Source organism: Musa acuminata, unplaced genomic scaffold (genome assembly GCF_036884655.1).
Source record: "Musa acuminata AAA Group cultivar baxijiao unplaced genomic scaffold, Cavendish_Baxijiao_AAA HiC_scaffold_1049, whole genome shotgun sequence".
Classification (NCBI taxonomy): domain Eukaryota; kingdom Viridiplantae; phylum Streptophyta; class Magnoliopsida; order Zingiberales; family Musaceae; genus Musa; species Musa acuminata.
In genome coordinates, this window is record NW_027021263.1 from 291,114 (window position 1) to 308,036 (window position 16,923).

The 16,923-nt window shown below is 30.1% G+C and overlaps 1 protein-coding gene across 1 annotated transcript; it reads right to left on the reverse strand.

Moving 5' to 3' along the window:
* Nucleotides 1-298: 298 nt before the first annotated feature.
* On the reverse strand, nucleotides 299-1,147 carry LOC135665773 (uncharacterized). Its single transcript, XM_065177413.1, has 3 exons — nucleotides 818-1,147; nucleotides 679-726; nucleotides 299-569 (listed from the first exon to the last, which is right to left on the reverse strand). The coding sequence occupies exons 1-3, from the start codon at nucleotides 1,032-1,034 to the stop codon at nucleotides 463-465; spliced, it is 372 nt and encodes a 123-aa protein (XP_065033485.1). The 5' UTR covers nucleotides 1,035-1,147; the 3' UTR covers nucleotides 299-462.
* Between the last annotated feature and the right edge of the window lie 15,776 nt (nucleotides 1,148-16,923).

Consider the following 16,923-nt stretch of genomic DNA (forward strand, 5'->3'; position numbering starts at 1 on the left):
TGGGTAGAAAAGCTAGATGGCAGCAGCTGGCAGTCGGACTACCTTCGTGAACTTGTCACGATCGCAGTCACGACTCCTCGTGTTAATGTGTGTGTAACATAATTTGGTGCTTTGGAGCTGTCACCCCATTAGTGCCAGCTCGCAGCTGCAGTACCGTACCACTCCCCATCCTCACGCCTCTTAACCAAATCCCCATCCTATATTAAATTGATAATACTTGATCTCATCGATGCGCGTTATTATTTTCCCTTTCTGTCATAAAGTTCAAAATAAAATTTTAAAAAAAAAACATTGCATATAATAATAACACAGTCATTTATTCTCTATTTTTCAAAAAAAGAATTGATATTAATAACAGAGTAATTACATCGATCACAGAGAGAAGAGACCGACGCCCGCCCCGGCCACCACGCCGCCGCTGCTTTCGTCGATACCCGCGTGGACGTGGCGGAACCTGACCGCTCAAGTGCGAACATCCGGCTGAGAGACGCCCAGCTTCCGGTTGCGCGCCGCCGCCTTCAGCCCCCGGTTGCTGTGGATCGCCGACACCCTCTCAGCCCCGGAAACCGCTACGGTGCGGTAAAAGAATCCGACAAGAGAAGCAAAGAATTCGTCGTCAAGACAACAGAAATCGATGAATCGAAGGAGACCCGCGGTGCTTGATTTCGCAGTATGTACCTTTGGTGTCATGTCGCAGGATGCCGCTGGCGCCGAAGGCCTCCAAATCTGCGGAAAAAGAGGACCAGGTGTATAGTATGTTAGAAGAGAAGGGAACAAAGAGGAGCTGAGTGACCGAGGGAGGCGATCGGTTTACTACCTGCAGGGGAAGGGTCATGGGAGAAGAGGAAGAGGACGAGGAGGCAGAGGATCGTGAGAATGGGGATGAGGTGGATGGACCTATCCGCTCTCAGGCTCCATCGGATCTGCTTCTCCGCTTTCATATCCTCCTCCGGCTGCTGCTCCATTCTCCCGGCGACGCCTCCGCTGGAGAGTCGGGTCTTGGAGCCCGGCGATCCCAGCGACTGGCGCTGCATCCTTCCTTCCTTCCTTTGTCGGCAAAGAGAGAGAGCTGAGCGAGCGAGCGAGGAGGAGAGAGAAGAAGATAAGCGAAGGGAGATGAGATGAGAGACCTTTGTCTCCGTGTGCCAGACCACGAGAGAGATTTTAACTCTTAAAGAGGTGGTCGTTTAATTCAATTAATTAATTAATTTCATCCTAATGGTAAGTTACTATTTTTGGTGTCGGTGGGCGGGCAGAGGGACGGTGGTGATCGAGGCTCGTGGGCATCACACCAATTGGATTCTTTGCGTCTCCGATCCGTCAACGACATTAGCTCCCATTTTTGCCTCGCGGGACGCACCGGCGGAAGGCTGAAACCGGGTAGGAAAAGCCACCTTTTCTACTCCACGGAATATATCTGACCGTTGGAGAGAGCTTGTTACCGTTGGGAGGCACTGTGGAAGCAAGGTGACTACCGCCGATATCCATGTCATTGCTTGCACCGTCATTGACGATTGATTGCATGTAGTCTAATATAAACCATCAATCGTAAATGCAGTGACCCGCTGTGTAGTTGAAGTGTCAAAATCATCCAATACTTGCATGTTTGTCTCCATATTGATGTGCTCAAAGATGGTGGTTATTGACTGTCTATCCCTTCAGAACTAGTGGGTTTAGTAATTATCCATATTCCTTTATAAAATATAAAATATTACATATATATATATATATATATATATATATATATATATATATATATATTACGATTAGTCTCCATCAACGACTTTTATTTGATTGTTAGTTGATGCTATAAACTGATATGAGTATACCAATACTAGAGATATTTTGGATGTTTTATATTTTTATAGCATGGATGGTAGGAATAGAACGAAGGATCTTAATATTTAACATATAGAGGGTATACCAATTCCATATCAAAATTTGTAACAACAAATATTTACCTTTTTGCATTTTCAAAAACCTTAAACATTCCTAGTAAAAGGATAATTAAAAAAGATATATTATAGATCGACCCATAAGGATGTCCAAAACCTAATTGAAGTAAACAAAGAGAAGTAGGCAATAATATTTCATGCAATAGTTTCCACCCAAAAATAAGAGTTATCGACGTAGTAAATTTTTTTCAAAACTTAGGTCATAATAAATTATCTCCCGAAACTAAGTTGATCCTTAGATATGATAAATTCATAAGTTAATTTGGTTGATATTTGTCCTTTTCACATCATCATTTTATATCCATTTCTCATCGCAAAAAGGAGCGACATCATAGTTATTCTATTGCGTGTTGCATTAGAATATTAGAAACCTTCGACTGTTCATGAATTATAAAAAGATCTTAAAAGATAGGTTAGGGAGAAAGCAGGACATCAAAAAGCTACCTGTCCTGCATCACATTAATCTGACGACTGTTAACAACAATTAGAATAAAATCATCATGGTTTCATAAAGCAATTGCCAGCACCAGCTAGAGTCATGAGAGAAAGTAATTTACTGACCGCATTTGTCCAAATCTCGAGAACCTAATCTCCTAAAGCAATGTGGGAAGCCTTCAAATTAGAGTATTAAATTTATTTACATTCAGAACAATAAGTTCATGTAATAAATAAATTAAATTAAAATTTGATATTCATCGTAAGAAGAATCTAATTTAGAGTTTTTCTCCTCGCATATTAAATATAGCATGTTATATTGAGAGTCTTTCCTTGATTTATACAAAATCATATTTTTATCCCTCTGATAACTTGAAAATAAGTGAATTATAACAAATTTTTAGAGAATATATTTGAGAGAAACCTCATTTCTATCAAAATTTATCTTGTTCTACTCTCGTATTTTCCTCCTTCGTTTGGTATCATAGTTAAATTTATCCCTAACTTTCTCAAATATATTCCCAACACAAATCTCCTGATTGATAAAGATAAACTATAATTTATGGTGCATAATACTTCTAGGTATTGTAGACGTACGAGTGTTTGTAAAAGATAGTTTTATTGAACCAAGTATAGAGGAAGAAGCACAAATGGACAGAGAAGCAATAAAATAACTGAAAGACTAATAGAAAAAGAAATCACAAGACCTTGTTTATGATATATACTAAGGCCTTGATGAAGCAACATTAGATATTATTGTTTTATTGAGAACATCAAAACAATGGGACACTCTATAAAGAACATTTAGTGGTGTGGACAAGATGTAAAAGATCCACCTACAAGCTTTAGAGGTGAATTCGAAAAACTATGAAAAGGTACCTCAGAATCTATCTTCGATTATCTCTCTTAAGTCATTTTTATTATTTACCAAATGACAAAAATTGGTGAAGAAATAAATAACCAAAGAGTAACGGAGAAAATTTTAGCATCTTTGGATCCCAAGTTTGATTTTATTATCATAACAACTAAAGAATCCAAAGATTAAGAATACATATATTTAAAATAATTAATGGGTTCTCTTTAAGTATACCAAGGCTTACAGTGAAAGATAAGTCACTAGAGTAAGTAAGCTATACAAACTAAACTTATTCTTTAAAACAAAAAAGAACCAAAGTCTTAAGAAGATAAATGTTATGGGTAATGAGGAAAAAGGGGAAGAGGTCAACCTATTCAAGAAGCACAAAACAACCAGACAACACAATCCAAAGTGACCAATAGCAATGTCGAGATCAAGGGTGTGGATGAGATAGAAATAGGAGATATGATAAATCTCATATTCAATATTATATCCGTAAGAAGTTTGGCCACTACAAGAATGTTATTATAATTCCAACAATAAAGTTAGAATATAGATTTGACAAATACAGAAGAAAAGAATAATAATTTTATTCTATTAATGTCTAACAATAACATGAAAGATAACTAATTTATGACGGTATGTATACACTAGGGCTTCTAATCACATGAGTAGCTATTATGATATGAATTATTTTGATAATATTATTTTTTATATTTGTCACAAATACTATGGCAAGAGAAAAAGGTAATATTTTTCTTGAGCTCAATAATGGAAAACAAGTATACGATGTTTATAATATTTCTGATATGAAGGGCAACATCATTTTAAGCTTGGGTTAGTTACTTAAAAAAAGGATACGATATTGAAATAAAATATCTATCTTTTTTTAATTTATGATAAGAATAAAATTTTAATCTCTAATATAAAAATGACTAAGAATAAAATATTTTTTCTACAATTGGGCACTAACATAATAAATTATTTACATATTAGTATTATGAATAATTTTATACTATCACATCTTAGATATGATAACTTTAATTTTTTTTTTCAAACTTTTAGAGAAGAATAAGATTTTATGAAATATGCATCATTAACAAGCAATAGAGGAGATCATTCGAGATGATACAAACAAGAAGAGTAAGGCAATGGCTTGACTCGATGCAATCAGATGTATGCGGTCCTATCGTTCCTGCATTAAGTGGTGGAAATAAGTATTTTATTTCATACACATCTACATTATAAAGTTTCTAAAAGAAAAAAAAAGACTATTCTTAGAGAAGATGATTATAAAGTTCAAACTATGCTTAGAGAAGAAAGACTCCTAAATAATTAATAGATGATTATAATGGCAAAACATAGGTTTATTTATTAAAAACAATTATTTAGTAAATTTAAAAAGTTTAAGAACTTGATTGAAACACAAAGTGGCTATTAAGCTAAAATGCTTGAGAACAAATAGAGGAGGCGAATACATGTCAGATGAATTTAAAATTTCTTATAATAAAAATAAAATTATACATTAATGCACCATGTTATATACACCTCTACATAATAGAGTTTCTAAAAGAAAAAATAAGACTATTCTTCATTTAGTTCAAAGTATGTTTTAAAAAAATACTCCTAAAAAATTTTTGGGGAGATATTATTGCCTGGACAGTTTATTAGTAATGTTATTCCAAATGAGTTATAGAACATGTAGGAGCCAAGAATTGATCACGGTGAGAATTCTAGTAACTAAGGTCAAAATTTATATTTTATTAGATTATGGTGAGGATTCTAGTAACTAAAATTTATATAATCTTATTACTAAGAAAGTTATGGCACCAAGAGATATTAAATATGATGAAAGTCATATATATAGTTGGAACAACAAAGAACCACTAAAATATATTTCAGAAAAAAATGATACAATACAAGCAAATGGAAAAGTTATTTCTTATGAGCAATCACCAAGACAAATCAGAATATAAGTCACAACATATGATTCAACTAGTCCAATTACAAGAGAAACAAAAGTGACTTAAGAGATATATGATGTGATTAGAAGAATTGATATAATAATGATTGTTTTTTTATTATCTTTCTATATATTATGATTCATTAACTTGCAAGAGATATATGATGTAACCTTTGAAGAGGCTTATAAAGAAGAAAAATAAAGAAATTCTATGAATGAATAGATGCATACCATTAATAAAAATAATATATGACAACTTACTACTCTTCACAAAGGGCATAAGGTGATTGGATTCAAATGGATATTTAGTGGGTGGCAAAAGAATTAAAATGATAATATAAGATCGACTATAAAGAGTTATTTGCACTAGTAGTTCAAATGGAGATAATAGGATTACTAATCTCTTTAGCTACTCAAATAAGATAGAATGTCAAGTTGGTATTTTTCAATAGATCTCCAAGACAAGATATACAAATTGAAAAAAAGCTCTTTAAGAGCTTAAACAAACACCAATATTATCAAATTCTTAAATTAGCAAACACTTTACCCGAAGAGGTTTTACTAAGTACCCTTACGAACATGCTCAATACGTGAAATTCATAGCCATGGAGATATCTTATTTATATGGCTATATGCTAATGTAACAATTCTTCTATGATTAAATAATTCTAGCACTCCATGTAGGAGTTTGAAATGATGGACTTAAACCTTATGACTTACTTCTTAGGCTTTGAGATCAAACATAGCAACAAAGAATGTTTATTTCACAAGTAAACTATAGAAAAAAGATATTAAAGATATTTTTCATGGATGATTACTAATTAGTTAATACACCTATTGTGATACCATGCTTACTAATGAAGGAAAAAGTAAACCATTCAATTAAGTTTATTACAAATGTTTTATTTGATGCTTAAGATATTTGATATACACTTGACTTGATATACTATTTAAAGTTGGCTCAATAAGTAGATATGTGAAAACTCTTAAGACATCTCATTTAAAGGTTATCAAAAAATTTTATGATATATTAAAGAAAAAATTGACCGTGGGATATTCTATTTATCATCTAAAAGTTTGGAGCCCATTGGATATAATGATAGTAATTGGGTTAAAAGTTACAATGATCACAAAAGCATAATCATTTTTATATTTTATCTTGAAGGCATTGCATTCACATGATCTTCTGAAAAATAATACGCCGTTGTTTTATTAAGTTATGAAGCAGAATATATAATAACATCTTTTTATATTTGTCATGTAGTTTAGCTAAGAAGACTCCTCTAAGAACTTTATATACCACAAGAGAAGTCAATAAAGATTTATGTTGATAATAAGTTGATAATTGTCCTAGCCAAAAATCTAATCTAACATGAGAAATATATTGAATCCCAAATTTTGATAATAAAATCAATTAATAAGTATATTAGACTATTATGTTTTTGAGATAAGTGACATAGGAAATACTTTAATCATTGACATAGACCACCGAAGAGCCAAATTTAGAGTAAGAGAGTCAAATATTGTACCGAGAAATTATTATATCAAAAATTGGATGTTAAACTAAAGGATTAGTCGACATGCCAAAGATCAGATATCTTACTATAGGTTAGGGCATCATACCAGAAGAATCAGATATTACGCTAGAAGATTGGATATCATGAACAAGTTAATATGTTGGTGGAATAGATGATATGCTGAAGAAAAGGGTGATATGCTGGAGGTTCGGAAGAAGTGCCAAAAAATCGAATGAGATGCTAGAAGAGCATACAACATGCCAAAAGCTTCATAAATTTGTCAGTAGTTGATTTATTAAAGTCTTGATTGAGGTCATTTTAAGATAATTTGAGTTGATATTGGATCGAAACATTATTAACTTAATAGAAAAACTATTGAGCTTAAAATTAGGTCAAATTGAGCTTGTTAGAAGGACAAACTAGTAGCCTAAAGTAGGCTTGGGCAATAGTACCATTAGGCCCAAGCGGTAGTACTGCTTGAGCCAATTGACAAGCACTGTTTGTGCTTGTTAGGCTTTTTCGATGGTAGTACCACCTATGGCAACAGTAGTACTACTTAGGGTAATGATAGTACCATTTAAAATTTAAATTTTATAATGATAGTATTGCTAGAGTCCAAAATTTAAATTTTATAATGATAGTATTATAAAAATGTGAGTGTAGAGGTTCTCTACTAAGCTTATAAAAAAAAAAAGTTATAACAAGAATAATTGATCTTTGCTCGTTAGAAAGAAGATTGATAGTGAAAGTTGATATTGGGAAAACCGAGCCACTATAAATCAATTTACATTCCTTTTATTGCTTGTAACTTTTATTTATGATTGCTTACTTATTATCATTTACTTTACTCACAACCCTTACTCAGTTATTTATGTTTTCAATACAAATTTTTTTATTAAACTTTAAAGTTAGTTAAAATTTACTATATCATTAATTCACCCCCCCCTCCTCTCTTTTAGTGCCATTAAGATCCTAACAATTGATATTAGAGTGAGATCATTTGGATTAATACTTAAGAAAGAATAAATAATATTTTCAAGCAATCAAGGGGCATCCTGTCACACATCCTCCTATGTTCAATAGGATAGATTACATATATTAGAAAATATAAATATTTGTTTTTACTTTTTATATATTTTTATTTATTAAAATATTATTGAGTTTAGATTTTAAAAATTTTCTAAATCGATGGATGAATGAAATGATTTTGAAAAAAAAAGTTCTATCTAAATGTTAAAGTTATTAATGCTTTATTTTATATTTTAAATAAAATTTAATTTAATTGAGTTTCTACTTTTGACACCATATATGATATATTATTGAAGTCACATATGAAAGAACCAATAGAGTAAAGAAATCTAAAATTAATCTTCTTATTCATAGTTATGAATTATTCAAAATAAAGTCAAACGAATCTATTAGTGAATATACATCCATTTTATGGATATTATTAATAGATTAAAAGCTCTTAGAAAAAATATACTAATCATTTGGTAAGTAATACTTTAAAATATCTTTTTAAAAGCTAGGATACAAAGGTAATAACAATTCAATAAGTTAAAGATTTAAAGAACTTTCATCTTTAGTGACCTATTAAACATATAAAGCTTATGATAAATAATATTAAATTTGTATCTTATGCTTGCATCATGGAAATACTAAATAAAAATAAATCTATGATAGATTTAAGAAGTGATAATGTTTATACTATTGATCTTGATGATTTTTATGATTCTACTTATTTTTCAATTTTGAATAATAATATATGACTTTGACGTAAGAGACTAGGACATGCTAATATAAAATTAATTTCACATATTAGAATGAAAGAATTTATAAAAAGAATGCATAAAATTAAACTTGTTAAAGATAAAATTTATGATGCAAGCTAAGTAGGAAAATGTATAAGGAGTAGCTTCAAACTTAGAAATTAAGTAAGTATATCTAGACTATTATAGCTAATTCACATAGATTTATTTGGATATATTGATATTACAAGTGTACAATGTAGCCTTTTGTGATTTTTAATGATTATAGTAGACATATTTAGATAAATTTGTTGGCACATAAAAATAATTATTTTAAATATTTTATTAAATTTATAAATAAGTTTTAAATAAAAAAAGATTTTATAATTTTTTTTCTATTCATAGTGATCATGTTGGTGAATTTAAAAATCATAATTTTTAAGAATTTTATGATTTGAATGGATATGACCATAATTTCTTCGTTCTAAGAAATTCATAATAAAATAAAGTTATTGAAAGAAAAAATAGGAGATTATAAGAGATGACAAGGACTATACTTAACAAACATAGTCTACCAAAATACTTTTAGACCAAAACCATTAACACGATATGCTATATTATGAACAAGATTCTTATAGGACCTTATATATCTAAAACTCGTTATGAATCGTGGAACATTAAAAGACCCAACATCTTGTATTTCAAAATTTTTAGTTATAAATATTTTATTTTAAATAATAAAAATATTTTAGAAAAATTTGATGTAAAATCTGATGAAGATATTTTTCTTGGATATTCTTCTATTTCTAATGCTTATCGAGTTTTTAATAAGAGATTCTTAGTTATTGAAGAATCTATTTATATTATTTTTAATGAATCTTTTGAAGCTAAAAAAGATAATTTTGATGATGATTCTGAATTTAATAATTAGTTAATTTGTAATCCTAAAAAAAATCAATTCACCCTAATAAAAAAATATGATAAAGGTATCTAAATTGATTGTCACTAAAATAAGAAATATGACAAATAAATTCTTGAAAGAGTAAAGAAAATGGCAATGTTGTTTCCCGACAGAGTAGATGGGAGTACCATAAATGTATAAAAATACAAAATAGAAAGAGGATGTTTAAATTGTAAAGACAAAAAAAAAAAAACATATTACAACCAAAAAGTTGTCAACTGACAAAATTTAAGGGTTCTAATAATGATTATGATAACTTGGATAACAAGGAAAAGGAAAAGAGTATTTAATGATGAAGTTAGGAAAGAGATTTTAATGACATTGGATGCACGATAGATAAATATAAAAGATGTTTCCTAATGATATAGAACTTATTGAAATATGAAGGGATTAATTATTAGCTACATGGATAGGAAATGATAGTAGGTTCAAAGTTAAGAAGTTATTTTAAATAAAACTTTAAGGAGGATAGAAATACTTAGCAGCGTGGCATCTGCTGACATCCTCGACCAGTTTAAGTAAATCTTAAGAACCACAAATAAGTCTAATAGATGGAGGAAAAGTATTTGTTACTGATTTATAAATATAGGAAATATATTTAAATTTGTTATAACTATAAAACACTAGGAATTATTTAAAAATGGAGATGGAACAAATAATAGAATTTGAGATGAGCTTTTTTTCTAAAAGTCAACGTGGTTTTATTTCAAGATGATCAACCATAATTATTTTATGAGATAAATAATGTGAACATAAAGAGAAATATATATAAATTTATATTTATAAAGTAGTTATAATGGAGGGAACTAATTATTGGAGATGTATCAAAAGGTATTCAAATTCGTTAAAAAATATTTATGTAAATACTTTTTTTATCTCAAATTAAGCATAAATGCATTGATGATGCTCTTAAAGATGACTCATATGTCTTGACAATACATTAAGAGCTAAATCAATTTGAAAGAAAAAAGTTTAAATATTTATTCCTAAACCTAAATGGTACTAGATAGGTCATGAGAGGTCTTATAATTAGTACTAGATAGGTCTCTAGGAATAAGTAAGATGAACAAGGTGTCATAGTTCGAAACAAGGCTCATGGCTAAATAATTCAACCAAGAAGAGAATAGAGACTATGAAGAAGCCTTCGCTCCTTTGGTTAGACTAGAAACCAAAAGGATACTTTTTGCATATGTATGTTTTAAAAAAATTAAATAATTTCAAATAAATATTAAAAATAATTTTCTTAATGATTTTATTTCTGAAGAAGTTTATGTTGAATAATAATTAGGATTTAAAAATGATCTTTTTTCAAATCATGTTTATAAATTATCTAAGGCTCTTTATGGGTTGAAACAAACCCTAGAGCTTAGTATGAGAGACTTAGTTATTTTCTTATTCAAAATAAATTTAAAAAAATAAGTTTGATATTATATTATTTATTAAATATTTTAATAATAATTTTTTGTATTATTCAAATTTATGTTGATAATATAATTTTTTATTCTACTAATGAATCTTTATGTGAATCTTTTGATAAGAATATAAGCTAACAATTTGAAATGAGTTTAATGGGTGAATTGATATTTTTTCTAGGATTACAAATTAACTAACTAAATAATAAGATTTTTATTAGTCAAACCAAGTATACTCTTGATCTATTAAAATAATTTTATATAAATAATATTAAGGCCATCAAAACACTAATGAGCATTTCTAAAGAGTATTTCTACTAAAATAGACTTGGATAATGAAGGAGAATACTTTGATAAAAAAATGTATAGAGGTATCATAGGTAGTTTACCTTACTCTAACTAGAACTGATATAATATTTAATGTTGAACTTTGTGTAAGATTTTAATTTAATCCTAAGTAATCTCACTATAAAATAGTAAAAAAAAATTAGATACTTAAAAGGAATGCCTAATATGGGATTATGGTATCTCAAATCTAATAACTTTGATTTGATTGCTTATTCTAATGCTAACTTTGTAGGATGTAGAATAGATAGAAAATATACCTTTCGAACTTGTCAATTCCTAGGTCATGCACTTGTTTCTTGGTCATCCAAGAAGCAAAACTCTATCAAAATATCTACAGCTAAAATCAAATATATTATGATAGGTCCATGCTATGTGTAAGTAATTTGGATAAAGAACACTTTAGAAGATGATGGACTATGCTTGAAAAATATTCATATAAAATGTGATAATACTAGTGTAATTTGTTTGATAAAGAATTCTATTCAACACTTTGGGACTAAGTACATTGACATTAAATATCATTTTATTAGATATTATGTTAGTAATCATGATATATTTTTAAATTTCATTGATACTAAACATTAGTTAGTAGACATTTTTAAGTGTGGAACAATTTGATTTTATTAGAAGAGAACTAGACATATTGAATCTTTCAAATGCATGATTAAAGACCTTTTGCTATTTATTCTTATATGATTTTTTATTTTTACTAATGATTAAAGGGGAGATTTATCCAAATCAATCATGATTTTTCACTTGACTTTTTGGTTTTTACAACTTGAGATTTATTTTATATGCAACAAGACCTTTTACTATTTGTTCTTCTATAGTTCTTTCTTTTTGGTAATGATTAAGGAGAGAGTTTATCCAAATGAATCATGATCTTTTGATATTCAACACTTGAGATTTATTTTGTATGACTCTTTTATGTTCATGACTTGTATACTCCATTTTGTTGATGATAAAGGGGGGAAATAAGTAAATTATAGTTTTGATGACCAAAGGGGGAGAAGAAGTTTCTTTTTTCTTTTTATTGATGACCAAGGGGGAGAAGTAGTGATTCATGCCTAGCCTATGTATTGAATAAGGAGAATTATGTTACTTTTATAACTTTTTATTAGTAATAACTCATGCCTAACATTTGTTAATTATTCTTTGAAATTTGAAACTTAAGTGATTATTTGGGCTCGCAATGATAATATTTACAAGATCAAATTTGTTTTAACTTGAATTCAAGACTACTATTGAAAGAGTATTATTTTGAATTCGAGTTTATCATATATTTAAGATATCATATAAATAGAAGGATTTTTGTTAAGACCCCATTATTAATTGATCTAAGTGTTTATAACTTGAACTTATCTTTGATAATATAATATTGAGATCTTTCATATACCATGATATTAAAGTTTTATTTTTACATAATTAGAATATTGATACAAAAGGAGAGAAATAATATCGTAATACTATGATATCACTCCCTTCTTTTTATTAATGATAAAAGGGGGAGAAGTAGTAACTCAGAGTTTTTATTTGTGACAAAGGGGGAGAAGTCATCATAGGGAGAATTATGATGTCTTACTTATAATTTTTTTGTTATTATATAACTCATGTTTGATTTATGCAAATGATTAACTTATAGTTATCTTTTGATTTACATTACATATTGATAATAGTTGAAATTTGAAACTTGAAATGATTATGATTATAACTTGAAATTTGTAACTTGATTAAACATTAATTTTTGGGCTTGAATGATTGAATCATAATATGGACAGGATCAAATATCTTTCAACTTAAAATCAATATAAGCATTGAAGACGATATGTGATTACTTAAGTCCAGGTTTATCATAACTTTTAAAATGACATATAGATAGAGGAGTCTTATTAAAACTTTATAATCAATTAGTTATCATCATAAAAAAAAAGAAAGATTATTGAATCATAAATTTTAATGATGAAATCAATTATTGAGTTTACTGAACTAATATGATTTTGAGATAAGTAACATAGCAAAATACTTTGATCACAAACTTGGACCATCAAAGAACCAACTATCGAGCAAGAGAGCAGGACGTTGCGCCAATAAATTGTCATATCAAAAATTGGACGTCCAGATGAAGGATTGGTCGATATGCTAAAGATCAGACTTCATGATATAGATTTAGGCATGTGCTAGAAGAATCAAACATTATGCTAAAAATTAGATGTTATGGAAAAGTCAACATGCCGATAGAATGAGCGATATATAGAAAGAAAGGGTGATATACTGGAGATTCGGATGAAGTGCCAAAAGATCGAATGACATGCCAAAAGAGAATACAATATACTGAAAGCTTCATAAACTATGTTCACTCCCGATTCCTCTTCCGTTGAGACCACTGGCATTCATTACTGATCTTCTTTCAATGGAGCAAAGATCAACTACCCTCTTATAACTTTTTCTCCTTTTGACAAGCTTAGCGGGTGAATTAGTGCTTTCATAAAATTACATCGATTCGAAAAAATCTCATTCGATCAAACCCGTATCGGAAAGATGTTTAACTTGTAAAATGCATAAAGGTAATGAGCAAGTAAATCAGTAAGCAATATGAATGAAAAGTGTAAACAAAAATACAAATTGATTTTATAATGGTTCGATCATTATAACCTATGTCCACTCTCGATTCCTCTTCCGTTAAGGCCACTAGCATTCACTACCGATCTTCTTTCAATTGAGCGAAGATCAACTATTCCCTTACAACTCTTTCTCCTTTTGACAAGCTCAGGAGAGAACTTTTACACCCCTCCTTTACAAGGTATCCCTCATGTTGAATCTCGAATTTTGATGATAAAATCAATTGATAATGTTATGATCTAATCTGTGTTTTGAGTAATGTAGGACTAGCTTCGATCAACAGAGGCAAATTGATTAAATTAGGAAGAATAAGAAGTTGGTCCAGAATTGAACATGTCAAAAGATTGGATGTTAGATCAAAGGAATGGTCAACGTGGCGACAGAAGGCTTCGTGCCATGTGTTCGAGCATCGGGCCAAAGGATTGGATATTGCGCTAAGGAGATTGGGTGTTGCGGAGGTCAATATGCTGATTGAGCAATATGTCATAAGAGAAGATGATATATGGAAGGTTCGGACGAAGCGTCGGATGAATCAATGACATGCTGGACAACTTAGTATTTATGCTTATAATAATTTATCTAAGATCGAAGTAGTTTAGAGGCTAATTAAGTTAGCTTTTGGGGTAACTATGGTAACTCAATTAGGATTGATTTGGGCTCATTGGGAGGCCCATTCAATGACTCAAAAGTTGGGTCAAGCGGTGGCACCACCAGAACAAGCGGTGGCATCGCTAGAACAAGTAGTGGAACCTCTTGTGAGTTGGAAAACTAAAAAAACTCAGTCTTCGAGGCTGTTAGGCGGTGGTATCACCCAGTGACAATGTGTCAAGTAGTGGTACCGCCAGATTGGGTGGTGGTACCATCCAGTGCAGGAGGTGGTACTGTCTAATGCAGGCAGTGGTACCGCCCATACTTGGAAGACCCCAGAATTCAAATTTTTAGCTCCATTTTTTAAACCATTTAGGGCCTATAAATATCCCACTTGGACAGCAAGAAATGAGCAAGAATTCTTGAGTAAACTCTGGCAAAACTTTGAGTTTCCTTCCCCTAGTGTTTAGAGTTAGTCCTAAGGGAGGTGTGTGAGGGACTACTTGTAAAAGAGTGACATATAAAAGTTATCTCCTAAACCTGTGAAAAAGAAAAAGTGTTGTAAGAGGGTAGTTGGTCTTTGCCCATTGAATGAAGACCAATAGTGGACGTCGATGGCCTCAATAAAGGAAGATCGAGAGTGGATGAAGGTCATGACGATCAAACCACTATAAATAGGGTATGCTCTTTTCCTTTGCTACTTACTTTTATTGCTTACTTGGTTGCACTCTACATTGTTCATTTACTTTAAGTCCACATCTTCTCGATATGATTTCTTTATTACGTTTTTATCAACTTGGAAAGATTTTGAATTGCAACCATAATTTTTATCTCTGGACTAATTCACCCCCCCTTCTTAGTGTCATATTGATCATAACAGTTGGTATCAGAGCCACATTTTGCTCATTTGGCTTAACACCCAAGATAAATATTTTTTTTGGCTTTCAAGAGAGTCACTTTATCATTCATCCTCCTATGTTCAATGGGACGGACTACACATTGGAAAACTGGAATGAGAGTTTTCTTGCTTTCTATGGATTTCAATTTATGGAATGTTGTTAAATTTGGCTTTCAAAAATTTTCTAAACTCATGAATGACTGAAATGATTTGGAGAAGAAAATTTTTATTTTGTGCTTTGGATAAAGATGAGTAAGGAAGAGTAAGGAAGTGATCATCACACACTAAAAATTCATAAAATTTTTCTTTCATGAGAAGAGTAAGGAAGAAGCATCAAATGAAGGATTAAAAATTCATGAATAAAACATCATAAATCAAATCTGTTAAAAATTCACAAGAGTGAAATCCGTGAGAGATGCATTTATCAATGAATTCCATGAGTGAAGGGACTAAGTGTATCAAAAATCATTAAATGATGGAGTAAGGATATAAAGTAAACTTGATATCAAGAAAGATAAAAATGAAATAAATTCATGAAAGCTTCATTTATGAAATACATTAAGAGAAAGATAGTCCGAAAAAGAAATATAACAAACTCATGCATTCGGACAATTTAACATCTCTGACTCCCTTATAATGAATTCAAATTATTCTTCATTTAAAGGTTTTGTAAAGATATCGGCCAATTGATATTTCGTATCAATGAATTCTAAGATTACATTATGATTATTAGTATGATCTCATATAAAGTAATGCCTAATGTCAATATATTTAGTTCTAGAGTATTGAATATGATTTTTCATTAAACATATTGTACTTATATTATCACATTTTATGGGAATGTTCTTAAGATAAATTCTATAATCTTCTAATGTATTTTTTATCCATACGACTTGTGCACTACTTGCACTAGCTGCTATGTATTCAGCTTTAGTCGTAGATAGTGCAATCGAGTTTTATTTCTTGGAAGACCAAGAGATAAGTATATGACCTAAGAGTTGACATGTTCTGAATGTGCTTTTTCTATCTAATCTATATCCAGCAAAATTCGTATCAGCATAAGCAATTAATTCAAAGTTATTAGATTTTGGATACCATAATCCTATATTAGTGGTTCCTTTTAGATATCTAAGAATTCTTTTAATTGCTTTAAGATGAGATAGCTTAGGATTAGATTGAAACCTAGCACAAAGTCCTACGCTAACATGATGTCCGGACTAATTGCGGTGAGGTATAGTAAACTACCTATGATACCCCTATAAGTTTTTTGATCAAAACTTTCTCCACTTTCGTCAATGTTTAACTTAGTGGAGGTACTCATAGGAGTATTGATTGCCTTTAAATTATCTATATTAAACCGTTTTAGTAAGTTTAATGCATATTTTGTTTGACTAAGAAAAATACTATTACTAAGTTGTTTGATTTGTAAGCATAAAAAGAAAGTTAGTTCACCCATTAAGCTCATTTCAAAATCTTGGCTTATACTCTTGACAAACAATTCACATAGAGATTCATTTGTAGAACTAAAAATAATATCATCAACGTAAATTTGAATAACAAGAAAATTATTTTTAAATTTTTTAATAAACAATGTAGTATCGACCTTGCCTTTAGAGAAATTAT

Coding starts and splice junctions, on each gene's coding strand:
- LOC135665773 (XM_065177413.1), bottom strand. CDS start 1,034: ATGCAGCGCCAGTCGCTGGGATCGCCGGGCTCCAAGACCCGACTCTCC. Junction 727..817: donor CCATGACCCTTCCCCTGCAG/GTAGTAAACCGA, acceptor CTTTTTCCGCAG/ATTTGGAGGCCTTCGGCGCC. Junction 570..678: donor CCTGCGACATGACACCAAAG/GTACATACTGCG, acceptor ACCGCACCGTAG/CGGTTTCCGGGGCTGAGAGG.